The sequence below is a fragment of the Castor canadensis genome, chromosome 7 (assembly GCF_047511655.1).
Source record: "Castor canadensis chromosome 7, mCasCan1.hap1v2, whole genome shotgun sequence".
In the NCBI taxonomy this organism is placed as follows: domain Eukaryota; kingdom Metazoa; phylum Chordata; class Mammalia; order Rodentia; family Castoridae; genus Castor; species Castor canadensis.
Genome location: NC_133392.1, coordinates 122,062,542 through 122,084,886, shown reverse-complemented (window position 1 = coordinate 122,084,886; position 22,345 = coordinate 122,062,542). Strand labels below are relative to the sequence as shown.

The 22,345-nt window shown below is 39.9% G+C and overlaps 1 protein-coding gene and 1 non-coding gene across 4 annotated transcripts in view; one reads left to right on the top strand and one right to left on the bottom strand.

Moving 5' to 3' along the window:
- Rab3b (RAB3B, member RAS oncogene family) overlaps nucleotides 1-22,345 on the bottom strand; it is a 61,997-nt gene that overhangs the window by 6,036 nt on the left and 33,616 nt on the right. For all 3 annotated transcript variants that reach the window (XM_074080140.1, XM_074080141.1, XM_074080139.1), the window contains 2 exons: nucleotides 19,575-19,693; nucleotides 15,087-15,211 (listed from right to left, as the gene is read on the bottom strand). In XM_074080140.1, coding sequence (XP_073936241.1) covers nucleotides 15,087-15,211; nucleotides 19,575-19,693 — 244 coding nt within the window. The remainder of the gene's footprint in view (nucleotides 1-15,086; nucleotides 15,212-19,574; nucleotides 19,694-22,345) is intronic.
- Nucleotides 16,292-16,398, top strand: LOC141425142 (U6 spliceosomal RNA). The gene has a single exon (XR_012450234.1). It is a non-coding gene; the product is annotated as a U6 spliceosomal RNA (small nuclear RNA).

Genomic DNA, 22,345 nt, shown 5'->3' with positions numbered 1-22,345 from the left:
GTTAGAGTAACCAGAGGCCCTGCAGGGATGCAGGGGGATGAGATACAGAGTGACAGAAGGCAGCTCCCCGAAGTTAGTGAACCCTTAAATGCAAAACTGAGCAAAACTCTTCATCTAACTAATGTCTCATTCTGCACAACTCACTTAGGCATGGCTCTTCATTTCCCTCTGTGCTTCCCTTTGCCATAGCCCTTGTTACCCTATGTGGTAGAAGTCCATTTGACTGGGAGCTCCCTGAGCAGAGTTTCAGTAGTGGTGGAGGAGTAGGTGCTTGGTGAATGTTTATTGAATGAAAGAGGTAGGAAGAAGTATGGAGGACATGGTTAAGGGGATATAGACAGTGGGGGTTCAGGAAAGCTCAGCTCAGCAAGCATGACAGACCTTGTGATAGGCACTGGGGACATTGAGGTGAATCAGACATAGTTTTTACTTTTGAGGCGCTCCTGGCCTAATGTAGGCAAGAACTGTAGGAGTTTGAACTCAAGGCCTTGTGCTTGCTAAGCGGGCACTCTGCCACTTGAGCCATCTCACCAAACCCCTTCACACCTTTTTTTTTTTTAATTAAAAAATATTTTTTGGTGGTACTAGGTTTTGAGCTCAGGAATGCACACTTGCTAGGCAGGTGTTCTATTGCTTGAGTCATGCCTCTGGCCCCTTGTTGTTATATAGAAGAGACACATTGACAATATTATAGTAATAAATGCTGAAACAGTAGGGAGCCAAGGGGTTGTCAAGGCACAGAGGAGGCAGCTATCCAAGCCTGGGGACCAGAGAAGGTTTCTTGGAGAAGCTGTTGCCTATACAGGTATCATCTAGAATAGACATGTAGTTTTCAGTATACATTTGAGCAAATGCATGTGTAGTATAGTTGGCAGGGAAAATATTATGAGTATAGAAAAGGGGCAAAAACCAACCAAACAAAAAATACCTGCCTTGGTATATGCTAGAAGGACCATAGCAGTTTGTTAGAGCAGAAAACCCAAGGTGGTAAGAAATAAGTCAGTAGGACACCAAATGGGAAAGGTCTTGAATGTCCTCTCAAAGATACCCAAAATATGAGACCACTGATTCGAGTTAACAGCTCCTGGAAGATGGCGGCTAGAGGTAGGAAGCAGAAAGTGACCCTTCTATAGTGAAATCTTGGAGACACGCTGGAGACACACTTTGCAGGCATAATCACTGAGAAAAGGCATAACTTTGACCCCTCCACACCTCCAGCCGGCGCGGAGAGTCTCCACTTCACGTTAAACGGAGAACCGAGGAGGCCCCCGGGCCGCCAGTCACCGGCGCCCATACGGCTTGGGAAGATGCGGACCAGGTGAGCTTTGCGGTACTGCAGTAGCCCCACAGACAAGCCTGGGCCAGAGCAGCATAGCCCCCTGGACAGACTGACCTCCACCCAGGAAAAAAAAAAGAGAAACTGAGTACTAAGCAATAAGAACAGTTAAGACACGCTGGAAAGAGGGTGGGGCGCCCTGAGCGCTGAAGATTGGGGGAAGGGAACCCTTCCCGGGACTGTAAATAAAGGAGCCGGGCAGGCCGGAGAGCCTCTGGCGGGAGCGGGGCGCGCCAGCAACCAGGAGCGGGGAAGCTTGTGAGAGTGGAGGAGGAAAGACCCACCTCCCACGTGAACTGTAAATAAAAACGCAGGCCTGACAACGCGGGGCAGTGTCACCTTTCCCAGTGATTGGAAAGGGAAAAGCCTGTAGCAGAGGCTCCTGCACAGGAGAACTCTGAGCAAACAAAGCCTGTGGGACCAGGTGAGTGCTAAGTTCACCCCAGAGATCTGCATAAATAACGCCGCCAGCTACAGGCTGAGAGCAGCAGGCAGGCAAGCCACAGTTGCAGATACCACTCTCAGAACGGTCTCCAGATGCTTTTTTTTTTTTTTCTCCCTACCTTTGATGAGAGAACAACCGAATTACACCTGCAAGCCGAAAAACTTACTGAAACTGTATTGCATTTGAACTGGGGACACTTGGTGGGGCTTTTTTTTTTTTTTATTTTGTGTGTGTGTGTGTGTGTGTGTGTGTGTGTGTGTGTGTGTGTGTGAGTGTGTAGTTTTGTTCTACTTTATGCATACCCTTTGATGAGACAACTACAGAACAACATCTGAGGCACCAACTCCAGGACTGGAGATTGAGACAGACACCCAAATTATTAAGACTGAAACTGCATTGCATATAAACTTGGAAGTTTTTTGTTTTTTTTTAATTTTCTATTTTCCATTTTATTTTAATTCATTTTTATATATAGATATTACTTTCATTTACTTATTTTTTATTTTTTTTATCTTTGATTTTCAATCCTCTCTCTGTCTCTCTATTGTCTGTTCAGCTTACTGTCAATTAGTACACTAACACTCCCTGTTTATACCTTTGAAACTCTCTTGTCTGATACCTTGTTCTGCTTTCTCCCTCTTGTCTGTATATTTGTTTTCCCCTTTTCTTTAACTTCTTGCTTTCCATCTCAGCTCACTCTTCCATTCTAAATATTACCATTGTTATTATTACAAGCTAGAAAATACTTAATTACACACAGTACAGGGACAGTAACAACACCAAGGACAATGACGGGAAGACAGAAAAAACAGGGAAACCACTTTCCCCACAGCAAAAAATTAGTACAGGAGCCAGAGGGGAATGAAGAGAACAGAAACTCAGATCCAGACTCCAACAAAATGAAGATAAACTATACCAAAGGACCCAATGAAGCCCACAAGAATAATTTAAAAGAAGACATACTACAAGTACTCAATGAGAATTTTATAGAGATGATACTGGATAGGGTCAACCAAAATGTACAGGAGACACTCAAGAAATTCCAAGACAACAAAAATAGAGAATTTGAAAAAGCAAAAGAAGAAATAAAGGAAACCATAGAAGCACTGTATAAACACCAAAGTGAAAGAGAGAACACAATGAATAAACGGATAAATGAACTCAGGACAAAAATAGACAACAATAAAGAAGAAAACTGCCAGGATATGGAAAACCTCAGAAAAAAGAACAAAACAGAACTGCAAAACAAAATGGAAGGCCAATCCAGCAGAATAGAACAAACAGAAGACAGAATCTCAGAACTGAAGATGAAATGGTAATTAAAGGAAAAACCGAAGAACTATTAATTAAACAACTCAAGACATGTGAAAAGAAAATGCAAGAACTCACTGACTCCATCAAAAGACCAAACTTGAGAATCATGGGCATCGAAAAAGGAGAAGAGGTGCAAGCGAAGGGAATGCATAATATATTCAACAAAATAATAACAGAAAATTTCCCAAATCTAGAGAAAGATATTCCCATACAAATGCAAGAGGCCTCCAGGACACCAAACAGACCAGATCAAAATAGAACTACTCCACGATATATCATCATTAAAACAACAAGTTCAGAAACTAAGGAAAGAATATTGAAGGCTGTAAGAGAGAAAAAACAAGTAACATACAAAGGTAAACCCATCAAAATCACAGCAGACTTCTCAACAGAAACATTAAAAGCAAGAAGCGCGTGGGGTGAGATCTTCCGGGCACTGAATGAAAATAACTTCAACCCCAGGATACTCTACCCAGCAAAGCTATCATTCAAAATAGATGGAGCAATAAAAGTCTTCCATGATAAGCAGAAACTAAAACAATATGTGACCACAAAGCCACCATTACAAAAGATTCTGCAAGGGATCCTGCACACAGAAAGTGACACCCAACTTAACCATGAAAAGGCAGGCAGCACCAAACCACAGGATAAGAAAAAGCAAGACAGTAGAGAGTAACATCAAGTTAGGACACACAATCAAACCTTCAAATAACTAAGACAACTGTTATATGTGGCAGGAATCACCACATACCTATCAGTACTAACACTTAATGTTAATGGACTTAATTCACCCATCAAAAGACACCGTTTGACAAAATGGATTAAAAAAGAAGATCCAACAATTTGTTGCTTACAGGAGACTCATCTCACCGACAGAAATAAGCATATGCTTTGGATGAAAGGCTGGAAGAAGATTTACCAAGCCAATGGCCCCCGAAAACAAGCAGGAGTAGCAATACTTATCTCTGACAAAGTAGACTTCAAACCTACATTGATCAAACGAGATAAAGAAGGACATTCCATACTAATAAAAGGGGAAATAGACCAAAAGGAAATAATAATCATCAATCTGTATGCACCCAATGTCAACGCACCCAATTTCATCAAACATACCCTGAAAGACCTAAAAGCATATATAAACGCCAACACAGTGGTAGTGGGAGACTTTAACACTCCATTATCATCAATAGATAGGTCATCCAAACAAAAACTCAATAAAGAAATCCAAGATCTAAAATATGCAATAGATCAAGTGGACCTAGTAGATGTCTACAGAACATTTCATCCAACCTCTACACAATATATATTCTTCTCAGCAGCCCATGGAACCTTCTCCAAAATAGATCATATCCTAGGGCACAAAGCAAGCCTCAGCAAATATAAGAAAATAGAAATAATACCGTGCATACTATCTGACCACAATGCAGTAAAAGTAGAACTCAACAACAAAAGTAAAGACAAAAAACATGCAAACAGCTGGAAACTAAATAACTCATTACTTAATGAAGAGTGGATCATCGATGCAATAAAAGAGGAAATTAAAAAGTTCCTGGAAGTCAATGAAAATGAAAACACAACCTACCGGAACCTATGGGACACAGCTAAGGCAGTCTTGAGAGGAAAGTTTATAGCCATGAGTGCATATATTAAAAAGATTGAAAGATCCCAAATCAATGACCTAATGATACATCTCAAACTCCTAGAAAAACAAGAACAAGCAAATCCCAAAACAAATAGAAGGAGAGAAATAATAAAAATAAGAGCTGAAATCAACGAAATAGAAACTAAAAAAACCATACAAAGAATTAATGAAACAAAAAGTTGGTTCTTTGAAAAAATAAACAAGATCGATAGACCCCTGGCAAACCTGACTAAAATGAGGAGAGAAAAAACCCAAATTAGTAGAATCAGGAATGCAAAAGGGGAGATAACAACAAACACCATGGAAGTCCAGGAAATCATCAGAGACTACTCTGAGAACCTATATTCAAATAAATTTGAAAATCTAAAAGAAATGGACAGATTTCTAGATACATATGATCATCCAAAACTGAACCAAGAGGAAATTAATCACCTGAATAGACCTATAACACAAAATGAAATTGAAGCAGCAATCAAGAGTCTCCCCAAAAAGAAAAGTCCAGGACCTGATGGATTCTCTGCTGAATTCTATCAGACCTTTAAAGAAGAACTGATACCAAACCTCCTTAAACTGTTCCATGAAATAGAAAGGGAAGGAAAACTGACTAACACATTTTATGAAGCCAGTATTACACTTATCCCAAAACCAGGCAAAGACACCTTCAAAAAGGAGAACTATAGGCCAATCTCCTTAATGAACATTGATGCAAAAATCCTCAACAAAATAATGGCAAACCAAATTCAGCAACACATCAAAAAGATTATTCACCATGACCAAGTAGGCTTCATCCCAGGGATGCAGGGGTGGTTCAATATACGAAAATCAATAAACGTAATAAACCACATTAACAGAAGCAAAGACAAAAACCACTTGATCATCTCAATAGATGCAGAAAAAGCCTTTGATAAGATCCAACATCATTTCATGATAAAAGCTCTAAGAAAACTAGGAATAGAAGGAAAGTTCCTCAACATTATAAAAGCTATATATGACAAACCTACAGCCAGCATTATACTTAATGGAGAAAAATTAAAACCATTCCCTCTAAAATCAGGAACCAGACAAGGATGCCCACTATCTCCACTCCTATTCAACATAGTACTGGAATTCCTAGCCAGAGCAATTAGGCAAGAAGAAGGAATAAAAGGAATACAAATAGGTAAAGAAACTGTCAAAATATCCCTATTTGCAGACGACATGATCCTATACCTTAAAGACCCAAAAAACTCTACTCAGAAGCTTCTAGACATCATCAATAGCTATAGCAAGGTAGCAGGATATAAAATCAACATAGAAAAATCATTAGCATTTCTATACACTAACAATGAGCAAACGGAAAAAGAATGTATGAAAACAATTCCATTTACAATAGCCTCAAAAAAAATCAAATACCTAGGTGTAAACCTAACAAAAGATGTGAAAGACCTCTACAAGGAAAACTATACACTTCTGAAGAAAGAGATTGAGGAAGACTATAGAAAGTGGAGAGATCTCCCATGCTCATGGATTGGTAGAATCAACATAGTAAAAATGTCGATACTCCCAAAAGTAATCTACATGTTTAATGCAATTCCCATCAAAATTCCAATGACATTCATTAAAGAGATTGAAAAATCTACCGTGAAATTTATATGGAAACACAAGAGGCCACAAATAGCCAAGGCAATACTCAGTCAAAAGAACAATGCAGGAGGTATCACAATACCTGACTTCAAACTATATTACAAAGCAATAACAATAAAAACAGCATGGTACTGGCACAAAAACAGACATGAAGAACAGTGGAACAGAATAGAGGATCCAGATATGAAGCCACACAACTATGAGCACCTTATCTTTGACAAAGGAGCTAAAAATATACGATGGAGAAATAGCAGCCTCTTCAACAAAAACTGCTGGGAAAACTGGTTAGCAGTCTGCAAAAAACTGAAACTAGATCCATGTATATCACCCTATACCAAGATTAACTCAAAATGGATCAAGGATCTTAATATCAGACCCCAAACTCTTAAGTTGATACAAGAAAGAGTAGGAAATACTCTGGAGTTAGTAGGTATAGGTAAGAACTTTCTCAATGAAACCCCAGCAGCACAGCAACTAAGAGATAGCATAGATAAATGGGACCTCATAAAACTAAAAAGCTTCTGTTCATCAAAAGAAATGGTCTCTAAACTGAAGAGAACACCCACAGAGTGGGAGAAAATATTTGCCAATTATCCATCAGACAAAGGATTGATAACCAGAATATACAGGGAACTTAAAAAACTAAATTCTCCCAAAACTAATGAACCAATAAAGAAATGGGCACGTGAACTAAACAGAACTTTCTCAAAAGAAGAAATTCAAATGGCCAGAAAACACATGAAAAAATGCTCACCATCTCTAGCAATAAAGGAAATGCAAATTAAAACCACACTAAGATTCCACCTCACCCGTTAGAATAGCCATCATCAGCAACACCACCAACAACAGGTGTTGGCGAGGATGCGGGGAAAAAGGAACCCTCTTACACTGTTGGTGGGAATGTAGACTAGTACAACCACTCTGGAAAAAAATTTGGAGGCTACTTAAAAAGCTGGACATCGATCTACCATTTGATCCAGCAATACCACTCTTGGGGATATACCCAAAAGACTGTTACTCCAGAGGCACCTGCACATCCATGTTTATTGCGGCACTATTCACAATAGCCAAGTTATGGAAACAGCCAAGATGCCCCAGCACTGACGAATGGATTAAGAAAATGTGGTATCTATACACAATGGAATTTTATGCAGCCATGAAGAAGAACGAAATGTTATCATTCGCTGGTAAATGGATGGAATTGGAGAACATCATTCTGAGTGAGGTTAGCCTGGCTCAAAAAACCAAAAATCGTATGTTCTCCCTCATATGTGGACATTAGATCAAGGGCAAACACAACAAGGGGATTGGACTATGAGCACATGATAAAAGCGAGAGCACACAAGGGAGGGATGAGGATAAGTAAGACACCTAAAAAACTAGCTAGCATTTGTTGCCCTTACGCAGAGAAACTAAGGCAGATACCTTGAAGCAACTGAGGCCAATAGGAAAAGGGGAACAGGTACTAGAGAAAAGGTTAGATCAAGAAGAATTAACCTAGAAGGTAACACCCACGCACAGGAAATCAATGTGAGTCAATGCCCTGTATAGCTATCCTTATCTCAACCAGCAAAACCCCTTGTTCCTTCCTATTATTGCTTATACTCTCTCTACAACAAAATTAGAAATAAGGGCAAAATAGTTTCTGCTGGGTATTGGGGGGGGGAGAGGGAGGGGGCAGGGTGGGTGGTAAGAGAGGGGGTGGGGGCAGTGGGGAGAAATGAACCAAGCCTTGTATGCACATATGAATAATAAAAGAAAAATGAAAAAAAAAAAAAACAGCTCCTGGGTCTAATCAGCTCAGGGATCTCTTTTGCTTAGAAAAACCTCCCCAACACACTGTCAGATTCCTAGAAGACCCTTCATTAGGAGGCCCAGGTGGTAACCTTTCCTTCAGGTTCATTAATAAGGATCTCAGAACTGAAAGTCTAGTGAGGACAGAAAGATGACAACCAATTAAGCAGAATAGCCACCTCAAGTCCTGTCCTCTCTCTCATTGGGTTCAAAAAAAATGGAATTTCTTATGTCTTTAATGAAGTCCAATTCTTAACTGAACCTGAGCTGCTTCCCCCACCTCCAAAATTATAGTGTTTACCTATCATATCCAAAGGCAGCTGTTACAGATCCATAGACTATGTCCATACTGCCTGCTTCTGAACCTAATCTCAGATTTTGTTTGGAAACTTGCAACAAGCTAAATTCACTTCTCTTTGTTCCAACACTGCTCCAGAATATTTCTCCATTATCATTATATCCAAATCCCTTCTCTATCCCACTCTGATACCTTCTCATCTCCATTATGTATCAACCTTCAATTCACTCCCCTCTGGTCACTGATAATTTTGCTAAGAGATTTACTGTTTTCTTTTTCACCCTATATTTACTCTCATTTTCAGGTACTTGAGTGTCATGCAAACAATCCATCCAACACTGTGGGCTATTAATTTCTACATCATCTACTCTCCAGTGATCTTCTCCATTTTGTTTCAGCTATGTCCCTGTTTTATTATATGAACCATTTTGACTTGGATTTGTGTGTTTGGAACTGAGAGATCTGATTAATTTCATGTCAGCCTCATTGACTTGAAACCCAAGACCCTTGTATTAGTCAGGTGTTCATCCCTATTACAAAACACCTGACACAAACTACCATGGAAGAAAAGAGATTTATTTGGTTCACAGTTCAAAGTCCAAAGGGCATAGCATAGGCTCTGCAGTGAGGGCTACTCCTTAGGTGCATCATCTCATGGCCAGTAGCAATGGTGAAAGCATATGTGGGAGCAAGATTACACCTTGGACTAGGAATCTGACAGCTGAGTGGGGACAAGCTTGCTACTTTTATAACAACCATCTCATGAAAACTCAATGAGTGCCACAAGAATTAACTTCCGAGAGTACACCCCAATGATCTAAGGACCTCACACTAGGCTCCATCTCTTAAATGTTCCACCACCTCCCAAGATTACCATCCTGGGAACAAAGCCTTCAATTACAATGGACCTTTGGGGGAGACTCAAACCACATCCAAACCACAGGAACCCTGCATGGCCTGACCTCTGTCTGCTTCTCCAGCTTCATCTTCTTGGCTCATACCATGCTCCAGAAACTTTAACGCATTCTCATTTTGTGCCTTTGCTCATGCTATAACTCTCTAGCTCCTACTCCTAATCATCTTTCCTGATCCCAGACAGCCTTTCCTTTCTCTCCCCACCCTATCCCCACCACTCTCAGAACATACAGTGTACTTCTCACCTGTATTCTCATGGTATTTCATACAATTGTTTCAGTCAAATTCTAACCAAGAAAATGGGAACTTTTCTTAAACCAGAGAAAACTAGTTTTATATAGGTGATGGAAGAATTGAAAAGCCAAACAGAATAGATATTATCAGCCAAAATACTAAAGGTAAAGGAAGTGGGAATCAGGGAGGCAAGACTTAGAGAAGAGGAGCAGCCCCTGCTGAAATAGTGAGCCAAGGTTGGAAGCGGGATGCCAGGATTCTCCCTTTTCTCCATCTTCAATCACCTGCCCCTTGGCTAAGCTTAACCAGAAGCCAAATTCATTGGAGCCTGAAAACTCCTCCCCACCCCTCCCCCACCCCGCCACCAGGGAGTCGCAGGAGAGAAACAGAACAGGAGAAGGATGAAGAATGATAGCAAACTGGTCAAGGACTGACACAGACATCTACCCAGAGAATGTAGAAATTCTCTCTTTACATTTTGTTTCACTAGTCAAGGAATTTCTTAAGGGCACTGAACCCTGTGTTTCTAGGGCCCATCATGTATTCATGTGAAAGTGGCAGATTATTCACTGCCCTCCCTACAAGGGATTTTACATCTCCACCTATTGCCAACTGTCTTGCAGTACCTTCTTGTGGGAGGAACATATCACTTGTGGGAGGAACACTTAATCAACATCAGATTTATGTGACTTGCCAGTAAGTATGGGGAGAAATGATGCTATTCACATTTCAAAAGAAGCTTTAGAGACTTAAAAGTGTGGCTTAGGGGTGGCTAGGAATTGGCTGAAGCAGTGGAGCACCTGCATGGCCTTAAGTTCAAACTCCAGTCTCATAAAAAAAAAAAAAAGTGGTTTAGCCATCCTGAATTTGATCCCAGAATAAGAAGACATAAGGAGCAGAGTCACAAATGACTTACAGGTGGCAAGTAATGTCAGTGAGAAATAGACCTTTACTGTGTAAGCTGATCCAAGTTTTGTATAGCCACAACATAATCTAAAACAAATCTCACTAATATTATTGCTGAGGGTGAAGAGAAACTATGGCAGGCTTTTTGGGAGAAAACATCATAAAATGATACAAGGAGAGCGTTAAGATTTTGAGCCCAGGAGCACCCTCTCTACTCTCCCACTTTACACTTTTCTATCTCAATAAACCTGCCACGCACAGGAAATCAATGTGAGTCAATGCCCTGTATAGCTGTCCTTATCTCGACCAGCAAAACCCCTTGTTCCTTCCTATTATTGCTTGTGCTCTCTCTACAACAAAATTGGAGATGGGGGCAAAATAGTTTCTGCTGGGTATTGAGGGGGGGAGCGGGAGGGGGTGGAGTGGGTGGTGAGGGAGGGGGTGGGGTCAGGGGGGAGAAATGAACCAAGCCTTGTATGCACATATGAATAGTGGAAGAAAAATGAAAAAAAAAATAACTGAGAAAAAAAAAAAATAAATAAATAAACCTGCTTTACTTAAAAAAAAAAAAAAAAGATTTTGAGTCCAAGGACTGAGCCTGTACCTATTACTTATATGGCTTAGAAAAGGTACATGATCTTAGAAGTGCAAAAATAGACACAAAGTATGCCACAACTCACTGTGTATAAGACATGAGTGGTCTGGTCTCAGTGACTTACTAATGATAACATGCTACTGTATAGGACAGAGACTGTATAACTGATGATAATGTCACTTCACAGGCCAGGAGTGAAAGTGAAGAGCACAAGGGGATTATTTAAAAGCACATTATAAATTAAAAATCACAGATACTTATTATTGATGCCAGGTTTTTGTTTTTTTGCAATAAGGCTCAATGATGTAAGGTCTCTATAGTTCATCTCAACCCTCCCAAAACGTTGATTTAACACCTACAATAAGCAAAGCAAAGTAGAATAGTTTGTAGGGTCTGAGTGATAAATGGGTAACTGTACAAATTGAAATGGAATCAAAGTAGGACAGATCTAAATAGATTTTCCCCTTCAACTGATCCAGAGCCCTTCTTTTAAGATAGACAAACTGAGACCCAGAGACAGGAAATAAGGTGCCCAAAGTCACATGGCAAAGTGGTGGCAGACACAGGATAAAATCCTTAATTTCTTAACTCTAGTCTGGGGATGATTTTCCACTACAGTATGTTGGTTTGTATGCATTTCAAAACCACATTTAGAACTCTTTTTTTTTGGAGTCAGAAGCACATTTCCCTTTTATTAGCCTCCCTGGTATTTGGCCAGAGTCACCCCCAGTCAGATCCTGGAAAGAGACAAGAAGGGAGGCAAATATTGTGCTTCTTAGAATAAGAGTTCCTGAAACTACTCTGTCCTCCTAAAGATCCACCTGCCTCAGCATCTTTAAAACCTCACTTAGGTCCCAGGAACTTGTAGTATATTTAATACATGCTAGTTGCTGACCATATGACTAAGAAAGCTAAGAAGAGCTATAAAAAAAAAAAAAAGAGTCCTTGGAGGAGTCCTATAAAGCAGAGAATGGTTATACTACACTGGCAAGCAGACTGCTGAAATTGACTTAATACCTGGAATAGAGGAAGGATAGGCACTGGGGTGTGGTGAGGAGAAGGCTAAGCTTCTTCTCTCACTGTTCCCAGATCTGATCACATCCTTGCAAAATTCTTCACATGGTCTACAAGATTTTGCATGATTTTCCCTCTGCCTGTCTCTCTGCCCTCATCTCTGGGTTATTGAGTCTCTGTGACATGGCCTTCTCTCAAGCTCATGAATGTTGTAAACTCTAACCCACATTATTCAGACTATTCTTGATGTGGAACACTCTGCTCTCCGTACTCCCACTCTTTCCCTGACTAACTTTTTCTCATCCTTTAGTTTTCAGTTTAAGTGTCTTTCTCTGAAGACCTTGACGGAAGGCCTAAATATAAGTTTTTCCTTTTCAATTTCTTTATGGCACATGTGGTGGACTTATGTTACTTTTACCAACCCACCATTTCTTCCTTCTAGAAAACACCATTTTAAATGGTTATGGTTGGGCTCTAAATTATAATACTTGCCTCCTCCAGTCACTGGGATAAACATGTGACTCATAGGTGACCAATCATAGTCTTCCCTGAGAGCGATATATAATAGTGGTCAAGGGAGAGAAGGCTGCTTTTGGTAGTAGTTGAGGAAATATGAATCTGGAGCTGCCATAGTCCATCTTATATTCGAGGCAGAGTCTGTTTACAGAAGGCTGAAGGCATAAACTGAGAAATGTAGAGGGCAATTGAGTCCTGGGTTTCGTGGGCTTCCCAGTTACATGAAATCGATTCTATTTTAAAAGCAAAGCTAGTTTGATCTGGTATTTTATCACCTGCAATAACAAGAGTATTAAGCAGAATTTATCATAATTAACAGCTCTATTTTATAAGTCACATACCATACAAGTCACCGATACACAATTTTTATGTTCATATTTATCTGTATAATTATTTGTTTAATGTCTTTTTCTCCATTAGTTCCATGATAGTAAGGATTCCAGATGTTTATCATTAATTATAACCTGAGTACCAGGACAGAATCTGGCTCATGAATCAACATCTACTCTGTGCTGAATGCTTGAGATGAAACAAACCAGACATATTCTCTGTTCTCAGAAGAGAGATAAATTTGTAAATAGGCAAGTTTTGGTAAGCAACAGAAGAATGCTCAGGAAGTTGTATAGGATAGAGATGTGTTATCTTGAATTGCACAAATCTAACCAATTCATTACAGCCTTCTTGAAGTGCCTTCTTAACCCCTGCAGCAAGAAAACAAAGCTGGCACATGCCTGTCTACCCAGCCATGCAAGAGGCATAAATAGGAAGATTATAGTCCAGGCCAGTTGGGCAAAAATGCAGGACTCTATTTAAAAAATAACTAAAAGTATAGGGTTGAGGACCTGGGACTCAAGTGAGTGCCTACCTAATAAGCACAAGGCCCTGAGTTCAAGTCCTAGTACTGGCAAAAAAATAACAGGATTGTTTTTATATTGAAGACAAACCATGCAATGGATTATATGTTTTCTTTTTTGTAATAGTTGCTAAGAAGCTCAAAGGCAATGTTTCAGCCCAATGCCTTCAGGTGTCCAAGAACTAACTCTCTCTCTCCCTCTGTCTCTCTCTCTCTCCTATACTATCGTGATTTTTAAATTTTATTTATATTTTTTGGCAATATTGAGATTTATTTTTTTTTTGACTGTTATTTTATTTTATTTTTTCCTTCATTTTTCTTTTATTATTCATATGTGCATACAAGGCTTGGTTCATTTCTCCCCCCTGCCCCCACCCCCTCCCTTACTACCCACTCCACCCCCTCCCGCTCCCCCACCTCAATACCCAGCAGAAACTATTTTGCCCTTATCTCTAATTTTGTTGTAGAGAGAGTATAAGCAATAATAGGAAGGAACAAGGGGTTTTGCTGGTTGAGATAAGGATAGCTATACAGGGCATTGACTCACATTGATTTCCTGTGCGTGGGTGTTACCTTCTAGGTTAATTCTTTTTGATCTAACCTTTTCTCTAGTTCCTGGTCTCCTTTTCCTATTGGCCTCAGTTGCTTTAAGGTATCTGCTTTAGTTTCTCTGCATTAAGGGCAACAAATGCTAGCTAGTTTTTTAGGTGTCTTACCTATCCTCACCCCTCCCTTGTGTGCTCTCGCTTTTATCATGTGCTCATAGTCCAATCCCCTTGTTGTGTTTGCCCTTGATCTAATGTCCACATATGAGGAAGAACATACGATTTTTGGTCTTTTGGGCCAGGCTAACCTCACTCAGAATGATGTTCTCCAATTCCATCCATTTACCAGCGAATGATAACATTTCGTTCTTCTTCATGGAGAACGAATGGAATTCATACAAAATTCCATTGTGTATAGATACCACATTTTCTTAATCCATTCGTCAGTGCTGGGGCATCTTGGCTGTTTCCATAACTTGGCTATTGTGAATAGTGCCGCAATAAACATGGATGTGCAGGTGCCTCTGGAGTAACAGTCTTTTGGGTATATCCCCAAGAGTGGTGCAATATTGAGATTTAAACTCAGGGCTAAATTTAAGCTTACTCTTGCTAAGACACTCTTCAACTTGAGCTATGTTCCCATCCTTTTTTTGCTTTATTTTTCAGATAGGGTTTCATGAGTTTGTCTAGGGTTGGCCTCCAACCACTATCCTCCTACCTCTGCCTCCCAAGTAGCTGGGATTATAGATATGAACTACCACATCTGGCCCTCTGTACTATGGTAATTTTTTATAAGATACCTCAAATCCTTTGTGGAAAGAGCTGGTAAAAAATAATGTTCATAATTCAAAATGTATGTGTACATTTAATAAATAAAATATATACTTATAATAAATGATGAAGTACCTAAAATTCACTATTACAAAGACCATACAAATATAAAACAATACTTACAGAGCACATCAAGTACATAGCTCACAGTTATACCACATGTCACAATTCAAACACACTTGTCCCACTTCCATGCACACGTGCACACACATATCATGCACATACCAAGCTGCTCTGCAAGGAGCCGGCCTTTCTCAGTGGGAACAACCCTCTCTTCCTCCATGTCACACTTGTTCCCCACCAGAATAACCTGTGCATTGTCCCAGGAGTAGGTCTTGATCTGAGTAGCCCTAAAAAGAGACAGAGGGAAATGTATTAACCATGCTGCATGCAGACTGGAAGTCTGTATCCTGCCACCTCCCCTACCTGCTGAAATTCCCATGCTGAAGCCTAAATCCCAATATGATGACATTGGAGGTAGACCTTTGGGAGGGAATTGTGTCATGAGGGTAGAACCCCAATAAATGGGATTAGCATCCTTCAAAGAAGAGAGACTAGAACTCTATCTCTTGACCATGTCATGATATAAGAAGGCAGCTGCCTTCAGACACTGGATGAGCTGGTACTTCAAATTCAGAATTCCTAGTCTCTGGAATTGTGAGAAACAAATGTTTGTCATTTAAGCCACCAAGTCTACAGTATTCTTGTTATAACAACCCAAACTAGCACAGACTTATCCTGATCTTATTCAAAAGTCAAAGAAGTAGTTTCCCTTCTACAGAGCAAGCAATACCCACATTACTCCCAATTAATTCAGCTGAGGACAGACAAACACATACTTGTCCCTGCTATCTGTCACAGATTCTGTTCCCTAAACCTTGGTTACAAACCTCACCCACTTCTTTGGAGCCCTCTACTGTCTGGTCATCATTCATCTCCTCACTGGGCAGAAAGCTCTTATTAACTGATTTACAACATGTCTCTTCTTAAAAGTCTTCTCTGACACTTGACAATCCATGAGATTAAGTCCAAATTCCTCAGTTTGAGATCATTCATGTCCTGTCTCTCCAGCCTCAAAACCCTTTATATGCCCCATAAACCTTCTCACTCATTCCCCAAATGCTCTACCATGGCTGTGCCTTTGCCTATACTGGGAATTACTTCCTCACAACTAGCTCATCCCCCAAGGCCCAGAGGTAATCTCACAATGCCTTGGGGGAACCAGCTAGCTTCTACCTTCACTCTGTGATTCATAAACCTCCAGTGAGGCCTTAGACCATGATTATTTGTAGAAAGACAAAATGCCAGCATGCTTTCTTTCATATAGGATGATTATAAAACTTTTTAAAAAACTTTTCAAATGTTCATACTTTTCAAGATTTTGAGAGTAAACAGGTGTTTTTTTTTTTTAGAATTAGAAACAAAATGTTGTGTTCACTTCCGCAGCACATATACTAAAATTGGAATGATATAGAGAAGGTTAGCATGGCCCCTGCACAAGGATGACACACAAATTCATGAAGCGTTCCATATTTTTTAGAGATGAATCAACATGGATTGTAACACATGGGTACACAAAAGCAATGTTAGAAATCTTTCTGTATAGCTATCCTTAACTCAACTAGCAAAAACGCTTTGTCTTCCTTATTATGCTTGTGTCTTTTCTTCAACAAAATTAGTGATAAGGGCAGAACAGGACCTCCCTGAAACTGAGGGGGGGGAAGGGGGAGAGGGTGGGGGAGGGGGACAGGGTGGAGAAATGACCCAAACAATGTATGTACATGTGAATAAATGAATTAAAAAAAAATGTTGACAGAGGGAATAAATTAGGACCCAAACGTTGCAGAGATATCTTTTTGTTGAGAAATGGACAACTCTGCCCCTAATCACCACATCAGGTAAAAATGATCATTTTCCCTTCTGGTCCCCTGCACCTCCACCATGACACTTGGCTAATTCATCTGTCTCTTCCTGAGAGCAAGGACATTCTATCTATTCATCTTTGGGATGCCAGCACCCAGTACAAAGCAAAAAAGCTATCAGTGAATGTTTGGTGAATGAATGGGTCAGTGAATGGTTAATCCTGAAGCAGATCTTGAATCTGGCCCTATCTTGACACTGGCATTCAATCTTAAGCAACCTGAGCCTATTTCTGATCATGCTTCTTTTTTTTTTTTTCAATTTTTATTTTATTCATATGTGCATACATTGTTTGGGTCATTTCTCCCCTCTTCCCCCTCCCCCTCCCTTACCCCTCCTTACCCCTCACTACCAGGCAGAAACTATTCTGCCCTTTTCTTTAATTTTCTTTAAGAGAGAGTATAAGCAATAATAGGAAGGAACAAGGGTTTCTGCTAGTTGAGATAAGGATAGCTATACAGGGAGTTGACTCACATTGATTTCCTGTGCATGTGTGTTACCTTCTAGGTTAATTCTTCTTGATCTAATCTTTTCTCTAGTTCCTGGTCCCCTTCTCCTATTGGCCTCAGTTGCTTTAAAGTATCTGCATTAGTTTCTCTGCATTGAGGGCAACAAATGCTATCTAGTTTTTTGGGTGTCTTACCTATCCTTATGCCTTCCTTGTGTGCTCTCACTTTATCTGATCATGCTTCTAAAACTGATCCCACCACCAACCTTCTCAGATATGGTGAGAAGACATTCCTTTAAAGAATGCAGTTCACTCTGTCATTATTTGGTGTGAGCCCACAAAGAGCCAGACTCCATTCTGGCACTGGGACTTGGATGCGGAACTCAAAGATCAGGGTTTGAGAGAGATGGACACTCAATCTTCAGACTCAAGGTGGGTACCTAGAGCCACTTTCCTTATCTCCCCACACTATTCTTCCTTTCATCTTTCTCCTCCCACTCTAGCCTTGCTCAGCTCCCAGATTAGCAACAAGCTCAGGTTATTCTTAGAGAAATCATCACCAGGTGTTAAAGCACTGTGTTCCTGAGGAGGAATGAACAAACTGATGGAGAAAAGGAAAGGGGTCACAGCCAACGGGAAATGAACAGTGTAGAGATACTTAAAAATAAAGAGCTAATCACTCCACAGGAGGTATGGTAAAAGAGAGAGACAAGATGGACAGGGAGGGGGAAGAGAGGAGAGAAACTTATGACTGGGGAGAGTAAAGGGAAGGGAAAAAGAGTGGAAGGAAAAGAGAAAAAAGAAAGTAGAGGGAAGAAATTGTTTAAAAAGGAAAGAGAAAGAAGAGACTGACTGAGAGGCAGAGAAAGAGAACATAAACTTCCATGAGTGACATGGCACCCCAGTTGGTCAGAACAGCAGAGTGCAGTAGGCAGCCTGCAAGGTAATTCTTAGCTCAAGGCCCCACATTACCAACAATGCTTCACTTAAACATGACAACTGCTCCTTAGGAGGAGAGAAGCTGCCATGGTCTAAATGTGGTCTGACCTCAAAGGGTTCATGCGTTGAAAGCTTAGTTTCCAGTGTGGTTATGTTAAGAGTTGGTGGGACCTTTAAGAGGTAGGGCCTAGTTGGAAGTAATTAGGTCTTGGAAAATGCTACTCTCTGAAGGAATTAATGTAATCTTGAGGGACCCTGATTATTAGCTTGTTGTTTTTTGAGATAGGTTCTTGGTATATATCCCAGGCTGGCCTAGAACTTGTGATCCTTCTGTTTCAGCCTCCTGAGTGCTGGGATTACAGAAATGAACCACCATGCCCAGCCCTGGTTGGTTCTTGGGAGTAGGTTATTATTTAAAAAAAAAGTAAGATTGGCTCCTCACCCATCTTTCTCTGGCTTCCTTGCTTGCCATGTGATCTTTCCTCTTGTACATGAGATAATATGATACAGTAATGGAATACAGTAGCTATGGCCAAAAGGGAGCAGAACACAAGCTTGTCACTGGCCAGCAATACTGCTGGGTACCTGGCTCATTCAGCTCCTCTAAATTTTAAATAAAGTCTTGGCATGAATGTTCCACCTTCCCTCATCCTTCTCTTATTGGAGGTATTGGCTATTGGCTCCTCCCTCTCATATGTCCTTCCCTTCATCTTCTCTTCTCCCTGTGAGAAATTTCTCAGGAAGAAAGACATAAGTTGCTCAGAGGTTGCACTTCTGGGATGCTATTTTGATTTCCATTGCAAATTGAACATTTATGAACTTGGACTAGATGTGCTCTTGGACCCCAAGCCCTGCCAAGGGATAAAGAAGTGCTATATGGATTTGCTCTCCACTAGAGCCAGAGAAATCTTCCTAAAATGTAAGTCTAAACTAGTTGATTTCCAATTCAACTGCCATCATCTATGGGATGACATAGGTCTTACCCCAATACACAAAGTCTTCCATGACCTGTGACAACTCACTGCCTTCTCATCTTTGCAAATCTATATTCTTTTTCTGGAAGTTCTTACCCACTTGTCCTTTGAATTAACACCTGACCATTTTACAAAAGGCAGCACATGTGTCATCAATTTCAAGACATTTTCCTTCCCTGACTCCCTAAACTGGATCAGGAGTCTTCCCCTGGGTTCCCACAGCCCTAATGCCTCTCTTCATCACTGTACCTGTTCACATCATGTGCTATTTCCATTGTCTGCTTACTGATCTGACTTCTTTCATCTGAGAACTCCTTGAGAGCAGGGGCCATATCTGATTCATCTAGGGTCTGGGGTTTGCTATAGCACTTAGCATATATCAGGTTTTTGGGAAGTTTGCTGAATGAATTAATGAATGAATGAGTATTGTACCAGTCCTGGACAGCATTGAAGGACTCCTCATTGGTGATGTCGTACATCAGAATAAAGCCCATGGCCCCACGGTAATACGCTGTGGTGATGGTCCGGTACCGCTCCTGCCCAGCTGTGTCCTGGGTGAGAAAAAGAAAGAGTCAGCCTCCTAGAAAGTCTGCTATGTTTCCTTAGAAGTCCCCAAAACAATTAACTAATAACCCAAAACAGATTCACGGAGCATCTGATATGTGTATCATATTGTGCTGTGACTAGAATAAAATGTTTTTTAAAACTTCATAGAAGTTATTAATAAAAAGATTAAAAACACAATGGAAAAGTGGGCAAGAGGCATGAACAATTCACAGAAGACATGTGAATAGATAATTACTGTACTAAAAAACTTTAACTTTCCTATTATAGATGAAGGTGCAGTGAGATGTTCAACCTCACATCTTGTTTGTGGGAGTGGAACTTGGTTCAATCTTTCTGGAAATTAATTTAGAAGTCTCAAGATCATTAAAAGTGTTTGGACCATTGGACCCAGAACTATTCCTTTAAAAATTTTCCCTGTAAAAATAGAAAATTAGAAAAATATTTATACACAAAAGTGCTTGTTATAGTTTTGTTTAGACAGTGAAAAACTATCAATTTATATATTTGACAATAGGACAATGGTTAAAATATAAGAATTTTAAATGTAAGTTAATATATATAAGAACATTTAATGACTTGAGACAACACTTATATGTGTGATATAATATCAGTACTGCAAATATGCAGAGAAGAAAACCATTAAAACACATCAAAATAATAGAGATTATACCTGAATGAAAGATAAAAATTAGTAAAATTTTAATTTTTCTTCATGTATTTTTACTTTCTCAATGAGCAAGTATTTCTCTTACCTAAAGAGAAATAAACATTTTTCTTCCCCCTGAAAATGCCAAATACAATTCTTATCTCAAGCAGTTCATAGCCTAGCTGGAAAGGTAGAGATGTAAGCAGCCCGACAGCTAAAGTTTATTGAGGAACACTAGTAGGCTTTATAATGTCCACACTATCCTTGGCAGAGGACCAGCCATCAGAAAATGTGAAGCTTAAGCCCTCACAAAACATTTCCTCATTCTTTATCACACTTAAATTTTGTGAAATGTAAAAAAATAAAATAGGTCTGGAGATATAGTTCAGTGGAAGAGCATTTGCCTAGCATACACGAGGCCCTGAGTTGGAAGCTCAGCACTACAAAAAATTAGGAAATTTCTGTGAGGTAGGTGACATTCATACTTTTATTTTGAAATTGAAAAAGCAAAGAATCCATGGGGGCGTGCTGGCAGAGTGGCTCAAGTGGGAGTGTGCCTGCCTAGCAAGCATGAGGCCCTGAGTTTAAGCCCCAGAGCCACCAAACAAAAACAACAACAAAAAGTAAAAAAAAAAAAAAAAAAAAAAAGCAAAATCCACAGAGGATAAGTAACTTTTACAAGGTCATAAAACTAGTGACAAAAGTGAGGCCTTGAATCCAGGACTTCTCATTCCACATCCAATGCATGTACCACAACCCCTCAATCAATGAAAGACTGATTTATCCACAAGCATTTACCGAATACCATCTATAGTGATGATAAAAATAAACAATGAGAACAATAATAATTACAGAATGCCATTATTTATACACATATTGTATCTGTTCTACAGAAACTTAAGAAAAACTGTGTAGAGTGTATGTTATTATGCTTGTTTGACAGATGAGGAAACTGAGGTTCAGAGAGGTTGTCCAGTAAGTGTCAGACCTGGGATAAAAGTCATATCTAACTGACTCTACGCCCATTATAATGTAGTACCTTAGCCATGAACTTTGCTTTGTCTAATATAAAAATGAAACAAGCACCATCCCTGCTGTCAGGAAGCCTCAGTACAGTTGCAGAGGTGACTAAGACACACCACTGATCTGGTAATTAGCGATATGAGACAATATGTTATCAGAACCAGAGAAGTGGTATAGAGAGAATGTGTCATACAAGTTCAGGAATGGTAGAAGCACAGTGGTTTAGAGAAGTTATGGGAGATGTCAGAGAAGAGGTAGTTTTATCAGGGTAGGTTGGGCTCCTGAGTAATAAGCAATCCCCAAATCTCAGCAGCTTGAACAACAAGGTTTTATTGTTCATTATTGCTACATACCCATTAAGGGTTGGCTGGGTACTCTGCTTTGGATCTTCCTTATTCCAGAATGAAGACTGGTAGAGCAGCTATCAGAGGGAAAGTGCATGAGTCATGTATTGGCTCTTAAAACTTCTACTTTTCCCATTTCACTGGCTAAAGCAAGTCAAATATCCACATCCAACCAACAAATAGGCAAGAAAATGCAGTCCTACGCCAAGGAGGAGAACTGGAATCTGTGGTAGACAGCATAATGATTCTGCACCAAGCCAGGAGCACCACCTAAAGATCTGCTTATTTGGCAAAACAAGAAGACAAAGGGGACTTTTCTAAAGAAGAATTTTCTAGGGAGAGAAGTGAAGGAAATGTATTTTGGCAATAGGAAGAGTTTTGTCAGTGAATATGCCAGAAGAATTTTAAGAATAGTGGGAAATGGGAAAATCAGTAAGTGATAAAGCTAGAAAGAGCTTTGAATGCTATGCAATGGGGTGTGGACTTTATCTTTTAGGGTCAAAGATTTCAAGCCTGGGGATTAAATAATTAGATCTGAGCTTTATAAAAATCACTCTGGCAATGCTGTGGTAAGAAGGCGGGTTAGGAGACCTTTGCAATGGTTCAGGTAAGATCTGATTAGT